This window comes from Phocoena phocoena, chromosome 19 (genome assembly GCF_963924675.1).
Source record: "Phocoena phocoena chromosome 19, mPhoPho1.1, whole genome shotgun sequence".
Lineage (NCBI taxonomy): Eukaryota > Metazoa > Chordata > Mammalia > Artiodactyla > Phocoenidae > Phocoena > Phocoena phocoena.
In genome coordinates this window covers 24223331-24249771 of record NC_089237.1, presented here as the reverse complement: position 1 = coordinate 24249771, position 26441 = coordinate 24223331, and the positions used below count along the sequence as shown (strand labels likewise).

Here is a 26441-nt window from a genome sequence, read left to right as displayed (position 1 = left end):
ATTTTCTTCATCTGCATCTAAAACGGAGGGTTAGATGTTGGCAAGAGGGACAAAGGAAAGGGATTCTCGTCATTGTGATCTGACTGTCGCATCTGCCTCCCAGACTCCACCCACATCTTTCTCCTGCATCCTCTTCGCCGCCTCCAGCACTATAACAAAGGGTGCGATCTGACGGTCTGCCACGAGAGGGCGCATTCGCCAGTTCAGGCCCGGACTTGCGCCTGCGCATTACGGGGCCCGAGCCGGGTGGCCCGTTGGAATGGCAACAGAGAGCCCCGCCCCAGGCTACGGATACGCGTCAGAGGTGCTTGCTGAGCTCGGCGGCTAGAGGGGGCGACGGAAGAGGGGACTCACGGCCTCTAGCCCTTCCTCGTCCTCCCCTTCCGGGTCCGGAGGATGTTCTTCCAAACAGGGAGGAGAACCCGCGTGGAGGCAGGGGACTGGAGACAATGCCCTGTTTCCCACTCTCCCCATCATTTATATCATTTCTCCGACTTGAAACACTTCCATTTTTCCCCACCCCCACGACGTTTGGGGGCACCAGCCTGAGGACCTAAGTGTACCCAGAATCTTACCCTCCTTTTATCGGTGAACTTCAGTCTTCAAAGGGGTTCCTTGAGCCTCGTGGCCGCCCAAAGCTATCAGTCATGGGTCTGAGAATGCCAGAGACCATCCCTGAGCCAAACTTTTTAGCTTAGAGGAGAAACACAGAAGGAGAGGGACTGTCTGAGGCTTCACAGCGCAGTATTCCGCACAGCTCGATTGCTGCACTTGGAGCTTACAGCCCTTCCGTTTCTGTAAAGTGGGGGCAATATGGATCCATGAGATAACGGAAGAAAACGTGCTTTGTGAACTGTAAAGCTCTGGAGAGAGGAAGGGGTCTTTCATTTATAACAGTGCAAGGCAGTAGCTGCCCAGGGCCAGCCCACTGGCACAGCCCAAGAGCCGGGAGAGGTCAGATTTAGCAGCTACCACACCGTGATAGAGGATTAGGAAGTAAAAGAAACAAAATCTCACTCTTTTACCAAGGACCTGCCAACATGGGCCGCGTTCACACCAAAACCGTGAAGAAGGTGGCCCGGGTCATCAATGAGAAATAATACAAGTTCCTGGGCAACGAATTCTGCACCAACAAGCGTGTGTGCGAGGAGATGGCCATTATTCCCAGCAAGAAGCTTCGCAAGGAGAGAGCAGGCTATGTCACACATCTGATGAAGCAGTTTCAGAGAGGCCCAGTGAGAAGTGTCTCCATTAAGCTGCAGGAGGAGAGAGAATTATGTGCCTGAGGTCTCAGCCCTGGATCAGGAGATCATTGAAGTAGATCCTGACACTAACGAAATGCTGAAGCTCTTGAACTTCGGCAATCTGTCCAACCTGCAGGCCACTCAGCCCGCAGTTGGGATGAATTTCAAAACACCATGGAGCCAGTTGACTCTGCTGTGCTGTAACATTTTCACCCTAAACCTTGGGACCAAAAAAAAAAAAAAAAAGGGAAAAAAGAAAGAAACAAAAGACTCAGACTTTTTTTTGCAGATGGTATGATTATATAGAAAACCCAAGAGATTCCATAGGCATGTTGTCAGAGCTATTAAGAGAGATCAGCAAGGTTGCTGGACAAAGCTTAACATCCAAATACAAATAAAATACAGAATTCAGCAGTGTTTCTATACACAAGCAATAATTTATTAGAAACTGTAATATCTTTTTAAAAAGAAATAATTCACAATAAAATTAAAATTGTACAGAACCCAGAAAAATATTAGAAAAGATATCTGAAGATATTTGTGAAGAAAAACTATAGGCTATAAAACCATAAAAACTATAGGCTAAAAAAAGAATAAATTGAGAGATCTGTTAAGTTTAGGGATGAGAAGCCTCAATGTCACTAAGACAGTTCTCTCCATAAAAATATGTCGATTCAAGGCAAGTCCGCTGAATATTCCAACAGGATTTTTCAAAGAGCTAAGCAAAATGATTCTAAAATTCATATGAGAGAGCAGAGGACCAAGAAAAGACTAGACAATTCTGAAACGAAGACGTATTTGAAAGCGATAGTAATTAAAACAATGTGGTATTGGTGCTGGGCTAGACAAAGAGATCAATAGAATAGAGTGCCCAGAAACAGATCCAAGCATATGTGGGAATGTGATTTATGATGGCAGTGGCATTGCAACTTAATGAGAGAGAATAGGCAACTCAATAAAAAGTGTTGTGACAGTTGACTTTTCATCCATAAATATTAATTCCAGATGGATTAAAGACCTAAAAGTGAGAAACAAAACTTTAAAATAATTAGAAGAAAATGTAGGAGATCTCAGAGCAGGAAAAGATTTCTTAGCTGAGAGACACAACTCACAAAAGATTGATTTCATTACATTACCAAAAAAAAAAAAAAGCTTTCTTCTATGAAAATGACTTTATAAACAAAGTTCAAAGACAAGCAACAGCCTAGGTGATAATATCGGCAGCACATAAAGCAGATAAAAAGTTAGGATCCAGGATATGTAAAGAGCTCCTACAAATCAATAAAGCAAGCACAGAACTTTTAAGTGCCACCCCAAAGGGCAGTCTTTCCCTTATTCCTCGCTAACAGAATCCTGATTCAAAAGTCAGGGGTCCAGGCTTTGGGTGAGGCTGGGCCTTCCCCATCCGCATCAGGTGAACAGTGATTGGTCTAAATAGAGCATGACGATATAGTTCCTCTGGTCAACGATTAGTTTAGGTGTGGTCATGTATGCAGTTCCGTCCACTGAGACCAGAAGGAAGAGCTCCTGTGGGCCTCTAGGAAAAAGACGCTGAGAAGAAAGCATCCACTTTCTTCTGCCTCTGCACATTGTTGTCTGCATGAGACACCAGGAGCTGAGGCAGCCATCATGGACCATGGTGGGGCCAGTCTAGGAAGCAAACCAACATGATGAGGAGGGTCTTATAGAAAGATGAAAAGAACCTCTTCCTTGATGTCATAGTTGAGTCTCTAAATGAACCAAACCTGGGACTCCTTGTTATGTGAGATAATACAATTCCCTTTTTTGCTTAAACCACTTCTAGTTGGGCTTTCTGTAACTTGTATCAACAGCTGCACTGGAGAGCAAAGGATGGGGACGTAAGCAATTTGCCTGGAGGAAACCCAGATGGCCAATAAGCATGATAAGATGCTCTACCTCAGAGGCAGGGAATGCAGATTCAAATGAGATACCACTTCACACCCATCAGATTGGCAAAAATAGAAAGTCTAAGAAGAGCAGATGTTGGCAAGGATGTGGTCAGATAGGACATCTTGTACAAATGCTGGTGGTGAAAGCATAAACTGGCTTAGAGAGCAGCTTGGCAGTACTAGTCTAGGTGACAGGGTGCCTGCAACCCTGGCTTCCTGCTCCGAGCTGTGCACTCCAGAGATGGGTTAGACAAACGCAAGGGTGTTCATCGCAGCCCTGCTTATAACAGCAAAACATAGAATCAACTAAAAGGCCCATCAGTAGATGAACTGATAAATAAGTTGTGGCTTATTCATATGATGAAATAGAAAACAGAAGTTAATATGAATGAACCAAAGCCACATGTATTAATGTGGCTGCATCGTGGAAAACACCTCAAGTGAAAAAAAGACGCAAAATGATACACACGGCATGATGGTCATTATATACATTTTAATAATACAGAAAGCATTACCATATGCTGCTTTATGAATACTTAAATATGTAGGGAAAATATGAAATTATGGGCTAGACTTAAAAGGTAAGGAAATTCTGACATATGTTACAACGTGGGTGAATCTTGAGGACATCCTGCTATTCGAAATAAGCTAGTCACAAAGGGACAAATACGGTATGATTCCATTTATATGCTGTACCTAGAGTAGTCAAATTCATAGAGACGGGAAGTAGAATGGTGGTTGCCAGGGGCTCGGGGGTGGGGCCTGGGGAGTTATTGTTTAGTGGGTAGAGAGTTTCAGTTTGGAAAGATGAAAAAGTTCTGGAGATGGATAATGGCGATGGTTGCATAACAAGGCAAGTATACTTAATGCCAATGAACTGTACACTTAAAATGGTTAAAATAGTAAGTTTTATGTATATCTGACAATTAAAAATGGTAATTTAAGAATTATGGGCTAGGGAGTTCCCTGGCGGCGCAGTGGTTAAGAATCCGCCTGCTGGGCTTCCCTGGTGGCGCGGTGGTTGGGAGTCCACCTGCCGGTGCAGGGGGACGCGGGTTCGTGCCCCGGTCCGGGAGGATCTTGCATACCGCGGAGCAGCTGGGCCCGTGAGCCATGGCCGCTGGGCCTGCGCGTCCGGAGCCTGTGCTCCGCGACGGGAGAGGCCACGGCAGTGAGAGGCCCGCATACTGCAAAAAAAATAATAATAATAAGAATCTGCCTGCCAATGCAGGGGACACGGGTTTGAGCCCTGGTCCGGGAAGATCCCACATGCCGCAGAGCAACTAAGCCCGCGTGCCACAACTACTAAAGCCCGCGCGCCTAGAGCCGGTGCCCTGCAAAAAGAGAAGCCATCGCAATGAGAAGCCCGCGCACCGCAATGGTAGCCCCTGCTCGCCACAACTAGAGAAAGCCCGCGTGCAGCAACATAGACCCAACGCAGCCAAAATATTAATTAATTAATTAGTTAATTAATTTTTAAAATTATGGGCTATAAAGGATGCATTCCAAATTTGTGAGAGTGGGTAGGGTGGGCAACAGGACTGGGGATAAAGAGAAAGGGGATTGGGGCTTGGTGTCGCAGTGGTTGAGAACCTGTGTGCCAATGCAGGGGACACGGGTTCGAGCCCTGATCTGGGAAGATCCCACATGCCGCGGAGCAACCGGGCCCGTCAGCCACAACTACTGAGCCTGTGCGTCTGGAGCCTGTGGTCTGCAACAAGAGAGGCCAAGATAGTGAGAAGCCCGCGCACTGCGATGAAGAGTGGCCCCCGCTCTCCGCAACTAGAGAAAGCCCTCGCACAGAAACGAAGACCCAACACAGCCAAAAATAAATAAATAAATTTATTTTTAAAAAGAGAAAGGGGATTGAACCTGTGCCCCCTGCATTGGGAGTGTGGAGTCTTAACCACTGGACCACCAGGGAAGTCTCTGATAGCATTTATAAATTCTGTTTGTTATGTGATTCTCTGAACTTTTCTTTATTTTTTGGCCCCTACCAGGGATCAAACCTGAGCCCATGGTAGTGATAACACCAAGTCCTAACCACTGGACTGCCATGGAATTCCCTGAACTTTTCTTATTCTTAAAGAAACTTTTCAAACTGAAAGTAAAAAAGTAAGTGTACATTCTTTTTCTTTTTCTCTCAGAAACAAGAGTTCTCTAAAGTAGAACTGCCCTGAAGTGGCAAGATTTGTCACCCAACCCTCACCCTCAAGGCCACCTGAAGTGCAAAGGATTGAGTGTGGAGCCTGAAAGCTGGCTTTGCAGACAGTACCTAGGCCAGTCGCATGCAGCCTGGCCGAGCCCGGTGGAACCAGTTGGGAGGGGAGCTGGCAGGGCCAGGATTCTCTCTCCTGTGACCTTGGGCAGGTGAGGCAAAGGCTGGTGGGAAGGTGACTCTGAGAGCCAGTATCTTCCCCAGGCATCCACTGCAGATCCAGAGAGCAGATGAAAAACAGAAACCAACATCAAAACACAGGAATGTGTAATAATAGCAGTTGGAGCAGGCAGGAGAGAGTTCTTCGAATCTGCTGATGACAAAATAATATTGCTCAATCTTTCCAGTTATTTTTTTTTCTTTGACCTCCCTGCATATCTCTGGAGCTCCGACGGCTATGGCTGTCTGCTTTGCAAAATACATATTTACAAACCCTCTAAGCCTAGCTAAATATAGGCTTTCTTTTAAAGCAACTGATGATTTGGAGAAATCTTTCCTCTGTCCTAACCCTTCCCTGCCCCCAACACACACACACACACACACACACACACACACACACACACACACACACACACCCTGACTCTTCCTTCTTAGTCTCCTTCCTGAATCTCTAAGAGGTATCTGAACTTTCCAAGTGACACTAGAATTCAGCATGGAGGGTGGATGAAAGAAAGCGGGGCAGAGCATAGGGACCCAGGCAAGCCAGTCTCCCAGCTGTGGGAGGACCCCAAGGGGCACTCTTTCTGCAGGGGCACTGGGGGACTTGAGACACTAAGAGGAAAGAATGAAAAACACTTTGGGAGGTAGAGAAGGAAGGTCACCTTCACTCCAGGGATGATCCCAAAAGCTTTGGAGGAGCTGCAGGCAAGGGGTGCTTATGTTTCAGAATTTCATATAATAGACCTCAAAAGGAAACGAGAGGTCCTATAGTCCAATGAAGACACACGTGGAGATGCAAATACCGATGCCCACTTTCAGTCATACCTCCCCACACGTGTACCGGTGTGCACACACCCATACACGTTCAGATATACATGTAATCAACAACAACCAAGCTCCTACTTTGTGCCAGGAGCTGTTCTAAATGTATTTAATTCTCACAACACTATGAGGTTGGTCTGTTATCTCCATTTTACACATGAAGAAATTTGTTGAAGTCCCTTAACTGGGCAGTGGCAGGTTGGAGAGTCTAACAAAGATGGTCTGGCTGCAAAGCCCATGTTCTGCTCTGTTCCAGAATTGGGAACAACCAGGATCACCTATGCTCAGGCGACACACTCAGACATTCAAATTTGAGCAAGTTGAGGAAATTGGGGCTTAGGGAGTAGAAACAACTAGCCCAAGGTCACTCAGCAAATGGGTGGAGTTAGGGCTCGGTTCAGACCTTGTGAACCCTGGTCTCTTTCCTCCAAAACTGCTAAGTCACTTCCTACTTCAAGTCTCAGCCTTCCTCATTCCCCCTGGAAGGGGTCAGCCACGGGCCGCTAAAGGCCCTTCAACACTGACATCCTGGATTTGAGCTCTCCTGTATATAAAACATGTGTACACATAAGGCAAGCCTTTCCAGCATCCTTGGATTAGCCCGAGTCCCTGGCAGAGGAGGGCAGATGAAGGATGGTGATTGGGGCAGGGGCCACTGGCTCACTACAAAACGACCAAAGAGCGGGGTCTAGGCCAGTCTTTGCTCAGATGACCCTAGCCACGGAAACACCACTTTCCGAGGCTGAGTCTCAAGGCCCCAGGGCTGGGAAGAGAAGGCAGCCTTGGCACCCAGCCTGGATGTGAGCCCAGGGTGCTATGAGCTTGGGATTTATCGCAAATCAGGTCTCTCCCTGCCTTCATCACCTTCATCACCTGTCTTTGCAGTTAACACCTGGTGTTTAAAACTATGAAGCCTAGGGCTTCCCTGGTGGCGCAGTGGTTGAGAGTCCGCCTGCCGATGCAGGGGACATAGGTTTGTGCCCAGATCTGGGAAGATCCCACATGTCACAGAGCGGCTGGGCCCGTGAGCCATGGCCGCTGAGCCTGCGCATCTGGGATCAGAGGGCCCCCATCAGATTTGAGGGTAGGTGGGAATACAGGGAGGGGCTTTATCTAGAGAATAAAGATTACCTCTCCCTATAGAAGCCTCCAGGCTTTTTAGCAAGAACTGGGAAAGGCACACACCCTATTTTCTGTGTTCCACACTTTCACCTCAGTTTACCCTTATCAGAGCACAGAGAGGCTAAGGGATTTGTCCAGCGTCACACAGCTAGTAAGTGGTGGAGCCAGGATTTGAACTCTGGCAGCCTGGCTCCTGCGCCAGCTTTGGGAACCACTCTATTCCACGTCAGCGGTAAGGAAGGAACTTCCATTCAAAGACCATCAGGCAGTTCCACAAAGGAAAAAGGAGAGAGAAAGAATGGCTAAATTACCCTGGGAGATAAGTAAGGATCTGAGGATCACAGCCTGAGGAATGAAAATTAGGTTCAAACCCTTCAGTTTGGGCGTAACCCTCCCCAAAGTAACCGCCCTCCTCACCCTCCCTGCAGGTGTGATTATTGCCTCAGGCAGGCAGGGACTGGGTGGAGAAGATAACAGCCATTCCCCACTCTTCTCACAGGCCAGCCGGCCTGGCGCCTGACCCCGGGGAAGGAGTGAGATGCTAAAGCACTCATTGCTCCATAAAAGCTTCTTCGGGAATACTGGCAGGGGGTGTCACCCAGGAAATAATGATCCCACTCATTAGCCTCAGTCCTCCGAGCTCTGGGCTGGCTCCAACTGTCCTGCATCCCGAAGTACTTAAAAGAGTTTCACTCTTGGAAGTCTCAGGACAAGGGGGACGCAAGCATCCCGATCCTAGTCCACTCCAAGCTGCTGCTGGAGATGTTGTTGGGGGTCGGGGTGGGGAGCGTCCACTGGGCCTGACTTGGTTCCCACCTCGTCCTCCCATCCTTTAGAAGCTGGCTTCCCCACCTGGCCAGAAGCATGGGCACAGACCCCTTGGGCTGGGACCAGTTAGAATGACTCACCAAAGGGTGTGGGAGATTCTGGGCGGAACACCCAGGGGCCTGTGCCCTCCCCCAATCCACACAAGAGCTTCCGAGGACACCGCCCAAACCCCTAACTAGGTGAGACTTCTGTCTCACCCAACTTCTATAGTGAGGTTGAGCGGGGGCGGGGCCGGGGGCGGGGGCGCTGTGGGTGGGGAGGTTCAAATCCCAGACTTGAGCTTGGAAACCCAAGTCCCAAAGCTCCTGCTCAGAACCCAAATCCTTCCTCTCCGTTACCCTCAGGATTGCCAGCCTCAAGATCCAGTCCTGTGGTTCCTGGCCCCTCCCTGTCCCAATATTCAGGGTTCCCAGGCGGCTTCCCACACCCCATCCCCCACGCTCTTTTGCACGTGCTAACCAGTTTATATCCCACAAAACCCACACATATCCCAACAGTGGAGAGGTGAGAGGATTCCTTTCGACAGCCCTTCCAGGCAAGGGCAGTGGGTAGTGGGAGATTGGGGAGAAGAGGAAGAGGATGGAAGGGAAGAGGGCGGGGGAGGAGGCAGAGGCTGCAGGAAGGCCTGAGATGCAGGAAGCAGCTGGGAGTGGGGGGAGGCTTTGTGCCTGAGTTGTTCTCTGGGTCCTAGGGTCCACAATGTTCATCATTTTCTGGGATCTGTGGAGTGAAGCCGTGCATCTGGATCTGTCATGGTCTAGGGGGTGGACCTTCACTCCCAGGCCCGGGCATCTGGGGAAGGGTAGAGGGCAACCCCAGGCCCCTTGTTGTGTATGTGGGGGTTGGGGGGAGCATCAAAACAGCTGCCAGGACAGGGAACGTATAGGTCACTGCCACCCTTCCCCCTCCCTCCCTACACACACTTGCGCACAGTGGCCAGAATCCTTTAGGGTAGAGATACAAGCTAGAGCTCTCACTGGTGAAACTCTGGCCCCAGGCCTCCAGAATTCCTCCTCCAAAACTCCTTCTTCCTGTTTGAGAGGCAGGAGTGCTCTAGTAAGGCCATGAAGACAGACATACCACCCCTTCTTTCCCAGCCTGGGTGCAGTGCAGGCAGGTGACAGGACACCCTCTTCAGAATTGCAGAGGGCAAAAGCCAGCTTCGGACTGCCACCTGGGTGATGAGGATCATCTCCTTTCACTCTTCCCCTTCCTCCTCCACCATAAGGCCAGCAACACTGGGCCAAGGTTTCACGCCTTAAAGGGTGCAAAATGTTCCCTATGGGAAATTGTTAAAATGCAGATTCCAGGGCAATCTGAATTTTTAAAATTTTCAAAGTGAACTATACTAGGAAGCTCCAAGGACCTTGAAGGAAATGATCCTTTGCCCCTCCCCACTATTCTCCCTCCACACCTCGGGTAGAGGAGGGCCACACTGAGACCACAGTGGTTGGATTGCCAACCCCCAATATTTAGTGGGAGTGCGGTTATGTGGGTTGTGAAAAGCCACAGTCAGAGGTTGGGATGGAAGGGTTGAAGTGTACAAGCCAGCGTCTGGGGTCAGTGGAAGGCTGTGGCGAGGAACGGGCAGGGGAGGGGAGTACAATCGCGTGGAGGGGAAGGGGAGGGCTCACAGGCTCCGGCCCCGGAAATCCGATCCCTTTAGGACCCAGAGGTGCCAGTCCCCAGCGGCGGCTGCGAGAAGGGCAGCCGCTTGGTCTCCGGCAGCCGCCGCTCGGGCAGAACCAGAGAAAGACCGAGGCTCGGGGCGCGGGGGGGAGGGAGGGAGGGAGGGTAGTGCAGCGGCGGAGCGGCCCGGGCCGGCCGAGCAGCCATGGGTGCCCTGGTGCCGGGCCCCCCAAGAGCCAAGGCCCCCGGCCGGGGTTGGGGGTGCCGGGGCTATCAGCCCCGCTGACACCGCCTCGGACGATGTGAGCCGGCGCCTCCGCTGCTGCTTCGCGGGCAGGGCTCGCAGTCCCACCGGCCCCGGCCGCCGCTTTTCTAATTTGGGTGGGGGCGACCGTTCCAGGCCGCTCGGTCTTTGGTAGAGGGGCTGGCTGTCTTTGGCAGCTTGACTGGGGGAGGCGACCCACACAGGGCTCTCGGAGATATTTTTTCCCTTTTTTTTTTTTTTTTTTTTAAATCGAGGTTAACTGTTTTGGGCAGCTTGGTTTTGGGGGGAGGCTAAAAAAGGCCTTTCGGGGTTCCTTTTCTCTGGGGGAGGGGGCGGTGGTCCCGACTTGGCCAGCCGCCTGTTGGAAGGGGGGAGCGGGAAGCGTGGGGATGAGAACCCGGCTCCCCCCACTATGATGAAGACGGAGCCGCGGGGGCCCGGGGGTCCCCTCCGGAGCGCTTCCCCGCACCGCAGCGCCTACGAGGCGGGCATCCAGGCTCTGAAGCCGCCCGACGCGCCCGGGCCAGACGAGGCACCCAAGGCGGCCCACCACAAGAAATATGGCTCCAACGTCCACCGCATCAAAAGTATGTTCCTGCAGATGGGCACGACGGCGGGCGAGGCGGGCGGCGGCGCGGGCCCCACTGAGGCCTTGCGGGCGCCCGAGCGCGGCGTGCGCCTGTCGCTGCCGCGGGCCAGCAGCCTAAACGAGAACGTGGACCATAGTGCCCTGCTGAAGCTGGGCACCAGCGTGTCGGAGCGCGTGAGCCGCTTCGACTCCAAGCCCGCGCCCTCCGCTCAGCCTGCGCCGCCGCCGCACCCGCCGTCCCGGCTGCAGGAGACGCGGAAGCTGTTCGAACGGAGCGTCCCGGCGGCCGCGGGCGGCGACAAGGAGGCCGCGGCGCGGCGGCTGCTGAGGCAGGAGCGCGCCGGCCTGCAGGACCGGAAGCTGGACGTCGTGGTGCGCTTCAACGGCAGCACTGAGGCGCTGGACAAGCTGGACGCCGACGCCGTGTCGCCGACGGTCAGTCAGCTCAGCGCCGTCTTTGAGAAGGCCGACTCGAGGACCGGCCTCCACCGCGCGCCGGGGCTGCCCAGGGCCGCGGCCGCCGGGGCGCCCCAGGTCAACTCGAAGCTGGTCAGCAAGCGGTCCCGGGTGTTTCAGCCGCCCCCGCCGCCGCCCGCCCCGTCGGGGGATGCCCCAGCCGAGAAAGAGCGCGGCCCCGGAGGGCAGCAGCCCCCGCAGCACCGAGTGGCCCCCGCGCGGCCGCCCCCCAAGCCTCGGGAGGTGCGCAAGATAAAGCCGGTGGAGGTGGAGGAGAGCGGGGAGTCGGAGGCCGAGGCGGCGCCCGCAGAGGTGATCCAGGCGGAGGTGACGGTCCATGCGGCCCTGGAGAATGGCAGCGCCTTGGCAACCACCGCCAGCCCCGCGCCCGAGGAGCAGAAGGCCCAGGCGGCCCCCGAGGAGGAGGCGGCGACCGTGGCGGCGCCTGAGAGAGGGGTGGGCAATGGCCGGGCCCCGGACGTGGCCCCCGAGGAGGTGGACGAGTCCAAGAAGGAGGATTTCTCGGAGGCGGACTTGGTGGACGTGAGCGCCTACAGTGGGCTGGGGGAGGACTCTGGGGGCAGTGCCCTGGAGGAGGACGACGACGAAGATGAGGAGGAGGGTGAGCCCCCCTACGAGCCCGAGTCGGGGTGTGTGGAGATCCCGGGGCTTTCGGAAGAAGAGGACCCGGCCCCGAGCCGGAAGATCCATTTCAGCACAGCGCCCATCCAAGTAAGTGAACCCCCCTCCCCGCCCCCGCGCCGCCCCTGCCACGTGCACGCAGTCGCCCCCGCCTCGCCAGCCAGCCGGGTTTGGCAGGCTGAGTCAAGCCCTGTCACCCAGCCCCCTTCCCAGAAGTTACCACCCTAAGGGGGGCCTGGGGGACTTACAGCTGTTTGTCAGAGGGGGAAGATTTTTAGGCCTGAGCCGGGGTGGCCTGCTCTGACCTGCCCTCAGGTTCCTGTGCCCGCTGCCCCGCCCAGCCCTGGGGCTCACCTGCCCTGCCCTGCGTGGGTCCTGGGACACCTGCTTTCCCTTCCTTTCCCAGACCTTCGTCCTCCAGAGGCTGCCAGAGGCGTGGGCTTGGGTGGTGGGAAGGTGTGTCTGTGTATGTGTGTGTGCGTGTGTATCTGTGTCCTCAGGAGAGCCTCCCCACTTTGGTCCTTACTCCACTCTGGGCTGGAGGGGCCTGGGGAGCTTAGAAACACCCCTGCTTTCCCCCTGCACCAGAGCTGCATAGGGGGATGGAGGAGCAGGAACGTGCAGTGGCCTGCAGCCCTTCCTCCAAAATGTCTATAGCCCTCACCCCAACTTTACAGAACCGAAAGAGGGAAGCAGGTCTGTGAGGTTGAGCTGAGCTGGGGCCATGTGACTCGGGCCCTGTTCCCTGGGGTCTGTGCTGGGCCAGCTCCCGAGGTGGGGGTACAGGGTTCCACAGGGAGCAGGCACTCTGTGGTTTTTGCGGAGGCTAGGCCTTCTGAAAGGTATGGAGAAGGGAGCGGGTGAGGCTGGGAAACCCCCAGGTGCCTGGCAGCAGCCTCCTCCTTTTGCCCTTGGCCTTGGCAGGACCCAAGAGCTCTTGCTTCATTCTCTGGGTGCCCTGAAAGAGGGATGGGAGCTGCCTCTTTTTTGGGGACTCAGCTGTGTGTACACACACACACCACACACACACACACACACACACACACACACACACACACACACACTATTGGTGATTGGTTTGTGGGTTGTGCCAGTGCCCTGAGATCCTCAGGAGAATGTCGATGGTGAGATCCCTGGGAGAATTAAGAACCACAGCCCTCCTACTACCACAGCCTTTCCTACTACCCTCCATTCTTGGCTGGCACATTCAGCCTAAAGGCTCTTTCTCACCACGCCAGGCTCAGCTGTGCCCAGCTCCAAGTCTGCTTCATGGGGGTGTCCAGGCCAAGGAGTCCAGGCCAAGGAAAGTCCAGCCTTTACCCTCATCTGTTTGACTGAAGTTTCCATAACTACTCCCGGACACTGAAGCTGCCCCAGTTTCCTCTCACCTGCCCCAGCATCTTAACCTCTGTTCCTCTCCCACCTCCACCCCAGGGGGCCTGAAAAGTGCTACTCCCCGCCTGGGCCAGCCCCTTCCCCCAGCTGTGACCTCACAAGCCCTTTCCCCTCCCCTCTCCTCTTCTGAAGGTACTGGCATCCTGGAGGGAGAGAATTGAAGATTATGGGTGTTTCTTGGGACACTGAGGACAGAGGTGGGGACCACTGAGGCGGTCAGGACCTCCCCCCCCGCCACCAGCAGTTCTCTGAGCTGTCTGACCCCCTCAGTTGGAGTTTGGTCTTTCAGCCCTGGGCCTCTGACTGTCTATATTTGACACCTTACCCTGATTTTTGGGTAGAAAATAGCACATGATTTGGAACAGTGCTCTCTGACTCCCTGGTGACTGTTGCTCGCCTGTTGTGTGGGAGCCTGTGGTGTGTGGTGCCGCCTGTGCGTGTCTGACGTTTGACCTTACTGGAATTTCCTCCCCCCACCCCCCAGTTTTTCCGTCTCTTTGCTGTGCCCCCTGCATTGATACTAAGTCCAGGTCTTGTGCCCCTTGGATGACCCAGTTGTTGCCTTTATGGAGGCTTCTGCTGAGGACAGAGAGCTCAATTCCAGATTGTCACCTGGAGAGGGGGGACTGGGTCCAGGGCCCTGAGATAGGCTGGGCACATGGTGGTGGGCAGTGGTGAGTGGTGGTCTGGGACCTCTGAGCCTGAGGCCTGGGTTTCCTGCAGGGGGCAGGATTTGACAGGCTGAGAAAAGAGGGGAGGGCAAAGCCCAGGACAGGCTGTGAGGGTGTTATGGAGGTCACTGTGTGTGTGTGTGTGTGTGTGTGTGAGAGAGAGAGAGAGAGAGAGAGAGCGCGTGCGTGTGTTTACGCAATGCGGGGGTGGTTTGTTGACCCAGGCCACCACATAGACTGAGGGATGAAGGGAGCATCTCTGCTAGAGTAGAGGGTGAGGGTCAAAGGGACTCAGATACAAAAGGGGGCCAAAGCCAGTTTGCCGGGTCTAGGCACACACCAGCCCCTGTCCCAGGGCCTGGGGCATATGTGCAAAGCGGACAGAGTCTCAGTGACCCACCCGCCAGTCTCATCCGCCCTGTCACAGGCTAACCCCCGTGACCTTGGGCAGCGGACCTGGCATCTTGCACTATGTGTAGATGAGGTAGCCCATCCCTCCCAGGAGCTTGGGGCTGCTGGCCAGATGTCAGGGGGGCGGTCCGACTACTGCACAATCCACAAGGAGCTTTTAAGGGTTTGTGTTCAACTTTCTCTGATGCTGTGAAGTTGAGGGCAGTGAGTTAAGTGACCACATGGACTCCTCCAGCTAGGAGCCCCCTCGTGGGAGTGGTGGGGCTTCGCGGGGGTGACACCAAACCAAGGCTGGGACACGAGTGCCGCTGCCGGCCTGGGTGCCCGTGGAGCCTGCTCCTGGAGGAGTGGGGCCCTGGCAGGGGCCTTGGGGGAGACGGTGCCCCACTTCAGCTGCTCAGGCCTCAGGCCCAGCCGTCTGATAGAGCTGCTGCCATCCTTCGTCGCCCCCGCTTGGCTCCAAGTGGTGCTAGCCTGTCGCTGCAGGCAGTGAAGCAGGAACACGTCATGGTACCCCAAACGGTGCTTATTAACCTCCCACCAGGGGCACCCTGCCTGGGCCCAGAATTAGGTACTCCTGCAGAGCCCTTGTCCTAACTTCTCTGTTCTTTGGAGGAGGGTCAGGCTGGGGAATTTCCCTTTCTAATGAGAGACAGCAGAGGGGTACACGGGACAGTAAGGCCGGGTTCGCTGTGGACAGTGTCAGAGGCTGCCACCTTCCTGCTTTCCTTGCTTTCTACAGGGCACTGGGCCCAGGGCCTCTGCCCAGGCCTCCTAGTGCCCTGGGGATAGGGGTGTACCTCAGAGAGCTGAGGTTCTAGAGGGAGACGGAGGCCTGGCTGTGCAGGCAAGGCCATAGGGGCTCCTCTGGCCTGCCCTCTCTCCATGGGGGTAGAGGTGGTCCTTCCTGCCTCCCTCCTCCACCCTGGCCTCCACTTCAGGTTCAGGTCAGCTGGGTCCTGGGTGCCCCTCTGCCTCTTTCTACCGCTCCCTCTCCTCCCTTCCCCCTCCCTGCGTCTCCACTCCTGTCCGCCACCCCCCAAATCTGGCATCCTCCAGCATCTCCTTCACTCTTTCTTCTCTTCCCCTCATCCTGTTCCTTCCTCTCTCCTGCCGTCTGTGTCCGTGCCCACCCTCGCCTCTGTCTGGGACAGGGGCTGTCTGTCCATCTCTCTCTGACCTGGGGCCCTGGGTTCCTGAGTGTGACAGTTTCTCCGGCATTGACCTTCCTTTCCTACTCCAGTTGGCCACGCTCATGTGGTCGGAGCTGCAGGGGAGTAACGGTGTGGATGCGGCAAGGCTGGCTCCCTTTCTCTCTCGCCCCACAGTTCCGGAACTAGAAGGGCCCCCACTCTGAGCTGGGGTCATTGCGGGCTGGGGGAGGCCTGTGGCAGGAGGGGAGCACGGCGGGTGGCGCAGCCTGCCCGGAGGGGAGCGCGGCGGGTGGCGCAGCCTGCCCGTTGGGCCCCCTCTCAGCGGTTTAGCGCTCGCCCTCCTGCGGGCTCCTCTGACAGGCGGCCTCCTCCCCAGGTGTTCAGCACCTACTCCAACGAGGACTATGATCGCCGCAACGAGGATGTGGATCCCATGGCAGCCTCTGCTGAGTACGAGCTGGAGAAGCGGGTGGAGAGGTTGGAGCTGTTCCCTGTGGAGCTGGAGAAGGGTGAGCCGGGCCTCCTGCGCCTCCTCCCCCGTGCCAGCTTCCGCCCTGGACCCTCAGGCGCTTCCACAGAGACGTTCTGCTTCTACCTCTAACTGGGCCTCTGTCAGCGCCCCACGGCCCCACAGACTCAGCCCAGCCCAAGCTCCTACCGCCACCACCCCTGTCATGTTGCACTATGTGCTCCTGAAGTCATCAGGCCCCCCGGGAGCACTGGGGGCTGGGTCCTGGGCTGTGTGGGCCAAGCCTTGATGGGAGAGCGACGGTGGAGATGGGGGGCAGGCCTGGGTGGAATGGTCACATCTAACTACATCCTTGTGTACAGTGAGGGGGCCGGGAAAAGAAGGGAGGGACCGCTATAACAGCATTTAACAGGAAACCTGACCACACTCGGGGAGATCCCCAAGGAAGTGATGCTTGAGTTGAGCCCTGAAGAGGAGATCAGGGGAGCGTGTGGGAGAGAGGAGAGACCTGGTGGGTTCAGAGGGTGGGGGGAGAAGGGTGTGCAAACAAGGCCCTGTAGACCACTTTTTGCTAAGATGGACCGGAAGTCTTGCAAGGCCTGGTAAAGGTATTCTAGAGAGACCACACCAGGCTGTGCTGTGGGGTGAAGGGTTAAAAGTGGATGGACAGGGGCCACTGTGGTGTGGACAAGATGATGGCCGTGCGGGAAGTGGATGAACAACTTGAGAGCTTCTTGGAAGGTGGGATTGGCAAGATTAGGTGGTTACTTGGCTTCCACAGAGGGTACGAGGGGGCGGGAGGAATCCACGTGGCTCCCAGGCCCCATGAAGGAGCGGCAGACAGGAAAAGCCTGTTTGTGGGGGAAGATCGTGAGTTTGGATGTCAGAAGCCCGTTAGACAGGCGGGGGCAGCAGCTGTGGAGAGAGGAGTGGGTCTAGGGGGAGACAAAAGCGGGAGGTCTTGAATTATAAAGGCTGTGAGCAGGCATGAGACTGCTTACGGAGGGGGGAGGTCATCCCCATCGTGGCTCCCTCAGTGGTCCCGTGGCCACCACACACCTGCGTCTGCATACAGACAGTACCCCTCAGCGCGCCCTGCTGCATGTCTGTTCTTTGGACGGGGCAGAGGGCAGGCAGTGGCCCAAGAGCATCCTAGTTGGCTTGGCAGAGAAGAGGTGGACAGAACCATGTCCCTTCCCCAGGTGTGGGACATCCCCACGTGGAGACTGCTTCTTGAGGTGAGGCCATACCTCAGCATGAGGGTAGGGGATGGGGAGTCTCTCACTCTGTCCCCTGCAAGCCCCAGGCTGGAGCTCCTCACCCCACCCCCCTACCTGCTTCTCATCACCCTCTGCTTCACAGATTCCGAGGGCCTGGGCATCAGCATCATTGGCATGGGGGCCGGGGCAGACATGGGCCTGGAGAAGCTGGGCATCTTTGTTAAGACTGTGACTGAAGGCGGTGCGGCCCATCGGGACGGCAGGTACCGCCTCCCCTTCCCTGATCAGCCATCATCTATGGGGCGGGCCACTGGGCGAGGGGGGGCAGGCCACTACCTGTGTGGGGCTCAGATGTTCGTGGAGCACTACTGTTCCAGGTGCCGGTCCAGGCCCTGGGGGTACAGTGAACAGAACAGACGGAGCGCTCGCCCTCATGGCACTTGCATGCTAGGAGGCTATGTGTAGGTGTCGTGTGTCCTGGTTTTGAGTGTGTGTTGGGCCATGGGGAGGAGAGCACGGGTGTGGAGGCTCTGTCCTAGCAGAGTACCTGTGAGCTTTTTTTTTCGTTTAGGAAACACTGAGCCTCTGACACTGTTGTAGGGCTGGTGCCAGGCGCTGGGGAGTCAGTGTTGAGGCCTTGCCCTCAGGAAGCATGTAGTGTAGTGAGGCAGATGGATGAATAGTGGATACACAGAAAATGGTGAAACAGAGAAAAATACAGGGTGCCACTAAACCCTAAAACAGGAGGGCTTGACCTCTCTGGGTATCAGGGAAGTCTTCCTGAAGGAAGTGATGTTGGAGTTGAGACCCGAAGCGTGAGCAGGAGTTAGCTAGGCTGAGGGAGTGGGGCATGCAAGGCATTGCAGGCAGGGCACTGAGAGCAGGCAGGTATAGCTGGAGCTAGAGACCACAAGGGATCAGGTGTGCGGTGAGGCTGGAAGAGCCAGTGGGGGCATGCCAGGGAGGAGGCTGCTTCTTGCCTGTGTGCCTGTGTTTGGCCTCTGAGGCTGGAGGGTGTGAGTTCTGTGGGTCAGAGGGCTCAGGAAGACCCCCTGGAGTTATGGGCAGCCCAGTGACCCCTCTGGAGCCTCCCTGCTGTGTGTGGATTGCAGAGGGGGAGTGGGAACAGCTGTAGGGCACCCCTGGGTTATTGTAAGTTAAAGGCTGATATCAGGGGTACCTTGTGGTACCTCTAAGCACAGACCCCTCCACGTGACAGAGGTGAGTGGGTGTCCTTGTGAGGACCGGGGTCATGATGCTGGAGGTGGGGTTGCCTCATTCAGGGAGCTTCTGTTGCTGCAGCCCAGGTGGCATGGTGGGCTGGGGTTGGGGGGTCAGAGAAAAGGAAGGAAGGCCACCCCTGCTCTTTCACTTACCCCCTCATTTGAACTTGCCAGAGCCTTTCCCATGGTCTCTCGTTGGCTGGGTGGGGAGTGTGTGTGCATGTGAGAGTGTCCCCACACGGGGCGTGTTGGTGTGAGCTGTTTACGGTAGGCTGTCTCCTCCATTTCTGTGTGGGAGCCCTGCGAGGAGGCCTGGCACTCCGCGGGGAGGTGGGAGTGGAGGAAGGAGGTGGCCGAGGGTCCCTCCCACGCTTTCATCCCCCTCGGCGGCCAGTCTGGACCACCCCCATCTCTCTCCTTGTGTGGAGAACAAGGGCTTCCAGCACCACAGCTGGAGCGTGTTGGGGGCTGTGCACCTGTATGGGGGCAGGGGGTGACCCTGTGGGACTGTGTGTGAACACAGGTCTCAGGCATTTGGAGGAAATCTGCGGACTCAGGTCTGCACGGAAATGGATGTGTAAGAAGGCTGTGTGTTACGTGTGCGCGGCAGGCCCTCGCTGGTGTGCATGGCCGTGATGAGCTCTGTGGATGTCACACTGGTCTGCCGAGTGTGGTGGAGGAGGGGAAATAGCTTGTGATTGTCATGGCGAGTGTGCTTGCCACCATTCCTGGTCCTGGATGCCTGGGTCTCACTGCCCATGGGCCTGGCTGATACCTGGCCCTCCGGCCTCATGCGTCTTACGCAGGTAGACAAAGTACCAGGTCCCTGTGGGGACTGAGCCTTGAGTTACTGTTGGGAGGGGGGCCATGTCTACCCCAGCTCCACAGTTCGCCTCGTGACCCCCCCTAACCAGTGTCACCTCCCTTAGGATCCAGGTGAATGATCTCCTGGTGGAAGTGGATGGAACAAGTCTGGTGGGAGTGACCCAGAGCTTTGCAGCCTCCGTGCTCCGGAACACCAAGGGCCGTGTGCGGTGAGGCCCGGGAGGGTGGGGGCGGTGGGCAGTGGGAGCAGACAGGAGGCTCAGCCCTCATCTGGCCACTTTGCCCAGCTGCCCACGCCTAGTTAAGACTCTGGGTGGCCCAACTTACAGAGGAGCTTTCACCACCTCCCTGCCAGAAGGAACTGCTGTGTGCCTATCCCCTGCCCTGTCTGCCTTCACATCTCTAGCCCCTGGCTGCTGCTAGCCACCAGCACGCAGGCTTCAAGGCCCATTGTCCACCATGCCTCCAAACTGGCCTCTTGGGCTTATTCTCCTTTCTCCCTGCCTGTCCTGACTCATTCATTGAAGATCCAAGACACGTAGGGAGAATGCCATCCAAATTGCAGTTTATCCCTCCCTCCCCTCTAGCCTGGTGATTCCTGTGAAGACTCTCCTCCCTGGGTCTGTCAATTAAAGGGGTTGGGTTAGAAGGTCCCTACGTTCCTCTCCGGCATAACATTCAAGGACCACTCCCTGCCCCCTCCAAGAGGGGCACTGCCCCCAGAAAAGGGTGGTAGAGAAACAGGATGTGGGTGGCCACGGAGAGGAGGGGCTGGTGCCTGGAAGTTCCACTGTTTCCTCTCCATCCTAATCTCTAGTTGCCATCATCCCGCCCCTTCCTGAAGCTCAGGGTCTTGGAGTGCACACAAGACACCCGTCTACAGCCCCAGGGTCAGCTTCGCCAATCCCCTGCCTCGTTTTCTCCCATGTGGTGGGGGAAGAGCTCCTACGCTGGCACCTCCCGAACTCCTGTCCCCTGCGGCCTAGCCTGAAGTTTCGCTGACGTCTCCCCTCCCCACAAACTGGCCAGAAGGGCTAGTGGGCCTCTGCTTCTCCTGGGAAGGAAACCCAATAAGGGCCCCTGCTACCCCATTCATTATTAACACCCTGCAGTCTCTGGACGCAGTTCTTTCATTTCACCTCCCTGGGAGGACCTGGATGTGGAGAGGGGAATACCAGCGGGGAGGATGGTGGCATCTTCCGGCCAAGGACAGAGACAAAGGGAACGATGCTGGTGCCTCTGCAGATTTATGATTGGCCGGGAGCGGCCGGGTGAGCAGAGTGAGGTGGCCCAGCTAATTCAGCAGACCCTGGAACAGGAGCGATGGCAGCGGGAGATGATGGAGCAGAGATACGCCCAGTACGGGGAGGATGACGAGGAGGTAGGGACTCCGCCTGGCTGGCAGCGTCATCGCCCCCTGGTGGCTTGATGGAGTATTATAGCCGTCCTCTGCCTCTGCCACTTTCCAGGCCTTGTGAAGAACCCCAGAGCAACGCTCCTATCCTGGGGGAGCCCCCAATCTGAGGGAGGCGATGCAGACCTTTCCCTTAAAGAACCTCTAGTCTGATGGAAGAGTCACACCCTCTGTCTTCAGAAAGCCTTCCTGGTCCTACAAGAAAAACGTAGTTCTCTCTAAGAGCCCCCACTCTGAGGGGACCTAGTCTGAGGAAGGAGACAGTTCCAGACCTCAGGGGACCTGCTGTGTGAGGGGGAAAGCAGAGGCTGTTTCTTCAGGGCCCTCAGTCTTACAGGGGAATTACCCCTGTCTTCTGGGGACTCTCCAGGCTGTTGGGGGTAGACACAAACCATGCCCCTGGGTGGCCCCCAGTCTGATGAGGGTGGCGTGAACCACACCCCTGGGTGGCCCCCAGTCTGACATGGGCAGACTGCCGCTGGCCTAGGCCCCAGTCCTCAGGGCTGAGGGAGGTTGTGGTGGGCAGGGTGCACAGCCGCCTGTCTCCCTTCGCAGACAGGAGAATACGCCACTGACGAGGATGAGGAGCTGAGCCCCACGTTTCCAGGTGGCGAGATGGCCATCGAGGTGTTCGAGCTGGCAGAGAACGAGGATGCCTTGTCCCCTGTGGACATGGAGCCTGAGAAGCTGGTGCACAAGTTCAAGGAGGTGGGCAGAGGGGTCCCTGGGCTGGTGGAAGGCAAGGGCAGGCTGGTATCCAGCCCCGCAGTACTGCCTACCCCAGCCCGAGCTGAGTGCCTGCGCCCCTGCCCCCACAGCTCCAGATCAAGCATGCCGTGACCGAGGCGGAGATCCAGCAGCTGAAAAGAAAGGTAAGAGCGGCAGGGAGTGGGGGCGGGGCGCTGGGAGAAAGACCCCTCCACCCTCACACTGCACACGCCGGCCCTTGCCCCCCACCCACAGGTGCGCGCAGAACCAGCCGCTCTGAGGTGAGGGAGGGTAGTGTTAAGAGCGCAAGCTCTGGACCCATCTCTCCACCACTCACTTGCTGCTCTGGGTCTCATTCTCCTCACCTGTAAAATGGGTTGATGACAGTGCCAACACCGTAGGATCACTGTGAGGGTAAACTAGAATAATACGCGTGAAGTCCTTAATACAGTGTCTGACACATAATAGGTGCTCAATAAAAAGTTGTGCTATTAGCCGTCAGCATTCTAACAGCTGAACGTGGATGTCTTCACGTTCACACAGTCCCACACGTGTCCTCTACATACAAGCCCAGCGGTAAACGTAAACCATCCAGGGGTCCGTGCACCAGCCGCGAACCCAGGCTCATGGTACCCACAGACTCACTCACCCAGACACCTAGAGACACCCACTCTGCTCAGACATAACACGGGGACAACGGACCCATGCTTCACGTGGCAATACCTCTGTCCGTCCGCTGTGTCCGTCCGCTGTGAGACGCAAGAAGAGTGTCACAGGACGTGTGCGTTCTCACAGAGATGCCGATGCTACCAGTTGGTGCACACACGTACATCTACAAACACACATGTGCTATGTACAGACACCCACATGAGCACACTGGGTGCCAACACCCTCACAGGCATAGATACACAGACTTCTGATACACAGTCTACGGGGTCCCTGCTGGGCCTGGACATTAGGAGCCCCAGTTCCCCTGGGGCTTCCAGTGTGGCAGGGAGAGGCAGGGGCACATAGGGACTGTGTAGACATGGTGCACCCAGGTACACACATGTGCACTCCCATATGTGGGCTTAGACCAGCACACCTGGAGAGAGGAGAGTGTGAAACAGCCCCAGGGGGAGGGCAGGGTTTAGATGACTGAGGCAGGGGAAGGGCATTCCTGGCAGGGAGACCAGCGTGAGCTTGGAGGCTGGCTTTGGAAGGAGGCCCACAGGCTGTGGCAGCTGTTCCTGTGGGGGAGAAGTGGGAGACAGCTGGACTGCCGGGGTGGGCTACGCTTGCGGTGTCCTGACACCCTGCTAAGGGCTCCAGCCTTGATTCTTTGGCCGTATGGGGCCACGAGGGGGAAGGTCACTGCCGACAAAGTGGGAGGCGTGGGGGTGAGCAGGACTTGGAGGCCGGTGAACCAGTTAGAAACCCGGGTGATGTCCCCGCGGGGGTGGGCGGGGCTGCCCAGGGCACAGGCAGAGGGAATGGATAGGAAGGGCGGATTTGAGTTGCATTTTCTAGGGTGAGGTGACAGGCCACGTTCCTGGGTAGATGCAGAGCATGAAGGGGAGGAACTGCCGGGCGCCTTCTAAGTGCTCAGCACCGTCTAGGACCTGTGATGGGCGAAAGCAGATTTGATCCTTGCCCTTGTACGGCTTAGAGTCTCTGCACCGACACTGGTATCACAGAAGCTGACACGGGCTCTAGAGGAGAGGACAGGGCCGCTGAGCTCCTAGAGCCAGCAGAGCCTGATGCAGCCGGGCTGTGTGTGGGCCGTGCTGTCAGAGGGGAATCACGGGAGACATCTCGGGAAGTGATGCACTAAGGAGAGGCCCTAAGGGTGAGCTAGTGGGAAATGACGAGGCGGTGGGAGGGTAGGTGTGGGCATTCCAGGCACAGGGAACGGGGAGGCAAAGGCCCTGCAGCAAGAGGGAATGTGGCAGGTCTGAGGATGTGCACGAAGGCCCGTGTGGCTGGGACACAGAGGGCAAGGGGTGTTGGCAGCCAACGAGGTTTGAGGGGCAGGCAGTGGGGCTTGAAGCTGAGCCCTGGGGTGGCAGTGAGATGATGGTACCTTTGGATGGAGGTGGGCTGGTCAGAAAAGGAGGAATAGGTTTGTGTGGGTGGGGGCAGGGTGCCTCTGAGGAGCTGGGAGTAAATTTGGGCTGGAGGTACGGGGCTCAGTACACAGAGGTGGTGAAGGAGGTGAGTAGAGAGAGAACAGAGTCCCCAGGACTGGGCTGTGGGCGCTGGGAGGTCTGCACTGGGGTGGCCAGGGAGCTGGGAGAGGAGCCAGGACTGTTGAGGAAGCCACAGAAGCCAGGGCTGCAGAGAGGGGATAGAGGGCAATGGTGACCCTCACCTGCCCTGCTCCTTTACCTCCACCATCTCACTGCAGCCTCTGTGAGCTTGGCAAGGAAGGAACCACTCCTGCTTTACAGATGGGAGGACTAAGGCTTAAGACAGAAGTGGCCTTGCCCCAAGTCCCCGAGCTAATCAGCGACGATCCTGGGCCTCCGGCCTTCTGGGAGTGTGGCACGTGTCAGGGCCCCCGGCTAGGAAGGCTGAGGTTGTGGTCCCACCTCCTCCCTCTCCGGCTTTCGGTTCTCAGGTCAGCCAAGGAGAGTCAGTAGCTGGGGGGCAGTGGGCTCCGTATCTGCAGGAATCATCCAACGACTCTGGCCCCCGCCAACCCAGGGGTGTTTCTTCCTCTCAGCTGCAGAGCCTGGAGCAGGAGAAGGGGAGGTGGCGGCTGGAGAAGGCCCAGCTGGAGCAGAGTGTGGAGGAGAACAAGGAGCGCATGGAAAAACTGGAGGGCTACTGGGGCGAGGCCCAGAGCTTGTGCCAGGCTGTGGACGAGCACCTGCGGGAGACCCAGGCCCAGTACCAGGCGCTGGAGCGCAAGTACAGCAAGGCCAAGCGCCTCATCAAGGACTACCAGCAGAAGTACGTGGCTGGGGGCTGGGGTTCCTGGGCCTGGGGGGGCCTGAGAGGCCTGTGGTGGCACTCCCTCCCCACCCCAGCCAAGTAGGGAGGCAAGGAGCACAGGAGTTGGAGGGCCCTGCGGTGGGGATGCCTGGGTTTGTAACGACTGGGCGCCAGAGGCTTTGGGAAGAGCTGGGACCTCCCGACCTGAGAACAAGGAGCCGGCAAAAGCTGCCCAGGTGGAGCCGAGGACGGGGCTGAGGACCCTGAGACTCTCTGGATGGAAGCTAGACCAGACACCCTTACCCACTGTCTGTCTCCCACTGGTACCCAGGGAGATTGAGTTCCTGAAAAAGGAGACGGCACAGCGCCGGGTTCTAGAGGAGTCAGAGCTGGCGAGGAAGGAAGAGATGGACAAGCTCCTGGACAAGGTAGGCCCAGGGGTGCCCTAGGGGCAGGCCGGTCAGCCCCCCTCTGGCACCCACCCTGTGGATCCTGCAGGGAGAGAGAGGAGTCATACTGCTGGCTGGGAGCTCAGGGTCATGTCTCCTTCAGGGGGGCCCAAAGGGCAGGGACCATGGCCAGCGCCCAGGCCTGACTCCCTCTCCCCTTTGTTTCTCAGATCTCGGAACTGGAAGGAAACCTGCAAACACTGAGGAATTCCAATTCTACTTAACAGGAATCATTCCTTGACCGGACAATAATTAATCCCCTCCCATTGTCCTCCTCCCTCCCCTGTCCTCAATACTTCACCCCGCCCCCTACCAGCCTGGGGACAGGTGCCCCGACTCCCCCACCCCTCCACCCCACCTCCCCCAGCTTCAGGGACCAGAGGGCCCATATTACAGGCCCCCTTAAGGTGGCCCCGGGCAGACAGGTGGCTGGAAGGATGGCCTCCTCCTAGCCTGTGGGGCTGAGGCACAGAGGCCATGGGATGCCAAGGGCTGGCCTGGGTGGTGGATGGACACGAGGACCTGCAGACCAAACTGCCAGACGTTACAGCCTCCAGCCTTTGTCTCTGGACTGGAAAGGGGCCGGGGGCTCTCCCAGCACCTCACCACCTGGAGGCTGCTCCCTGCTCACGGGGCTCCTAGGCGGCCCCTGGGCCTCTTGACTTGAGTCTACCTTCCTGTCCTGTCCCCGCTCCCCCGTCATCGTGCTGTTCTGTTGCATCCTGACCCTCCTGCTGGGAGGGGTCGCCTCTACACCTCTCCTGCCATCCCTGTCTGCCCTCCCAGGATGGGTAGAGTCTACCCAGAGCCTGGAGGCTGGGCCTGGCCCTGCACTGATTTCTCACGTATCCTTCATGAAAAGGGGAGAGTCCGGGACACCTGATGTCCAGCTCCCCCTTTTCTTGGGGCAGCAGCCCTCAGTTTCTCCTTGTGCCTCCCCTCCCCCCCAGGTGCCAAATAGCCATAACCTCTTCCTGGAACTGTTCTGCGGCCTCTTTGGGGACCAGGTTTCCTGGCCAACCCTGGGAATGAGCGGGAGGAGAGGAGGTCAGCTTAGGGGGCCTGGTTTTAGGTGAGGGGAACATTTGTCACTGGAGAGCCAGGCCCTGTCCTGCCCTACGCAGGGCCACACCTGGAAGCCTTGTACTAACATGGCAGAGATTCAGCCTCACCCCACCCACACCCACAGTTTTCCAATGTTTTGACTGGAGGGCAGAATTTTACTACTTTTCATCTTTTTGGAGACCAGGGCTGCCCTGCTGGCAGCCTGCTTTCTAAGTGAAATCAACTCCGTTTCCCCACTTTAACCCCAAATTGGGGCTTGGACCAAGGGAGGTGAGACCCTCACCCCAGGTCCCCTCCCCTTTCAGATTACATCTCTCATTTTGCCTCTTCCTCATGCCCCTGCCTCAGCCTGGGTTTTTGTTCTTTTTTAAAAAAACGACGCTTGTTCCATCCATTTTGGCTTTTCCTTGTCCCCTGTAAATAGACCATGCCATTGATCAGTATTTCTCAGCACCCACTTCCTGCCCCCAGACGTGCGCCTACCCCCGAAGGAGCTGGCTGTCTCAGTGCCTGGGCCCATGCACTTCACCTCCTCGGCCTCAGCAGATGGAGGGGGCGGGGCTGGGTGGGCGGGGCCGTGGGGGGTGCTTCTGGTTTCTCCGGCCGGGGCCACCTCTGTCCCGCCTTCCACAGGACT

The 26441-nt window shown here is 56.6% G+C and overlaps 1 protein-coding gene and 1 pseudogene across 1 annotated transcript; both read left to right on the top strand.

Moving 5' to 3' along the window:
* Positions 1 to 1040: 1040 nt before the first annotated feature.
* Positions 1041 to 10351, top strand: LOC136139073 (uncharacterized; annotated as a pseudogene).
* Positions 10352 to 10609: 258 nt separating this feature from the next.
* Positions 10610 to 24963, top strand: PPP1R9B (protein phosphatase 1 regulatory subunit 9B). The gene is made up of 10 exons (XM_065898161.1): positions 10610 to 11974; positions 15892 to 16024; positions 17347 to 17467; positions 19357 to 19461; positions 20498 to 20633; positions 21222 to 21374; positions 21485 to 21538; positions 24079 to 24308; positions 24622 to 24718; positions 24910 to 24963. The coding sequence occupies exons 1-10, from the start codon at positions 10610 to 10612 to the stop codon at positions 24961 to 24963; spliced, it is 2448 nt and encodes an 815-aa protein (XP_065754233.1).
* Positions 24964 to 26441: the final 1478 nt, after the last annotated feature.

What these genes read in the sequence shown, in the direction of transcription:
- PPP1R9B (XM_065898161.1), top strand. Translation starts at nt 10,610, where the DNA reads ATGATGAAGACGGAGCCGCGGGGGCCCGGGGGTCCCCTCCGGAGCGCT. An exon ending in AACACCAAGGGCCGTGTGCG is followed by an intron (nt 19,462 to 20,497) that starts GTGAGGCCCGGG and finishes GTGCCTCTGCAG; the next exon opens with ATTTATGATTGGCCGGGAGC. An exon ending in ATCAAGGACTACCAGCAGAA is followed by an intron (nt 24,309 to 24,621) that starts GTACGTGGCTGG and finishes ACTGGTACCCAG; the next exon opens with GGAGATTGAGTTCCTGAAAA.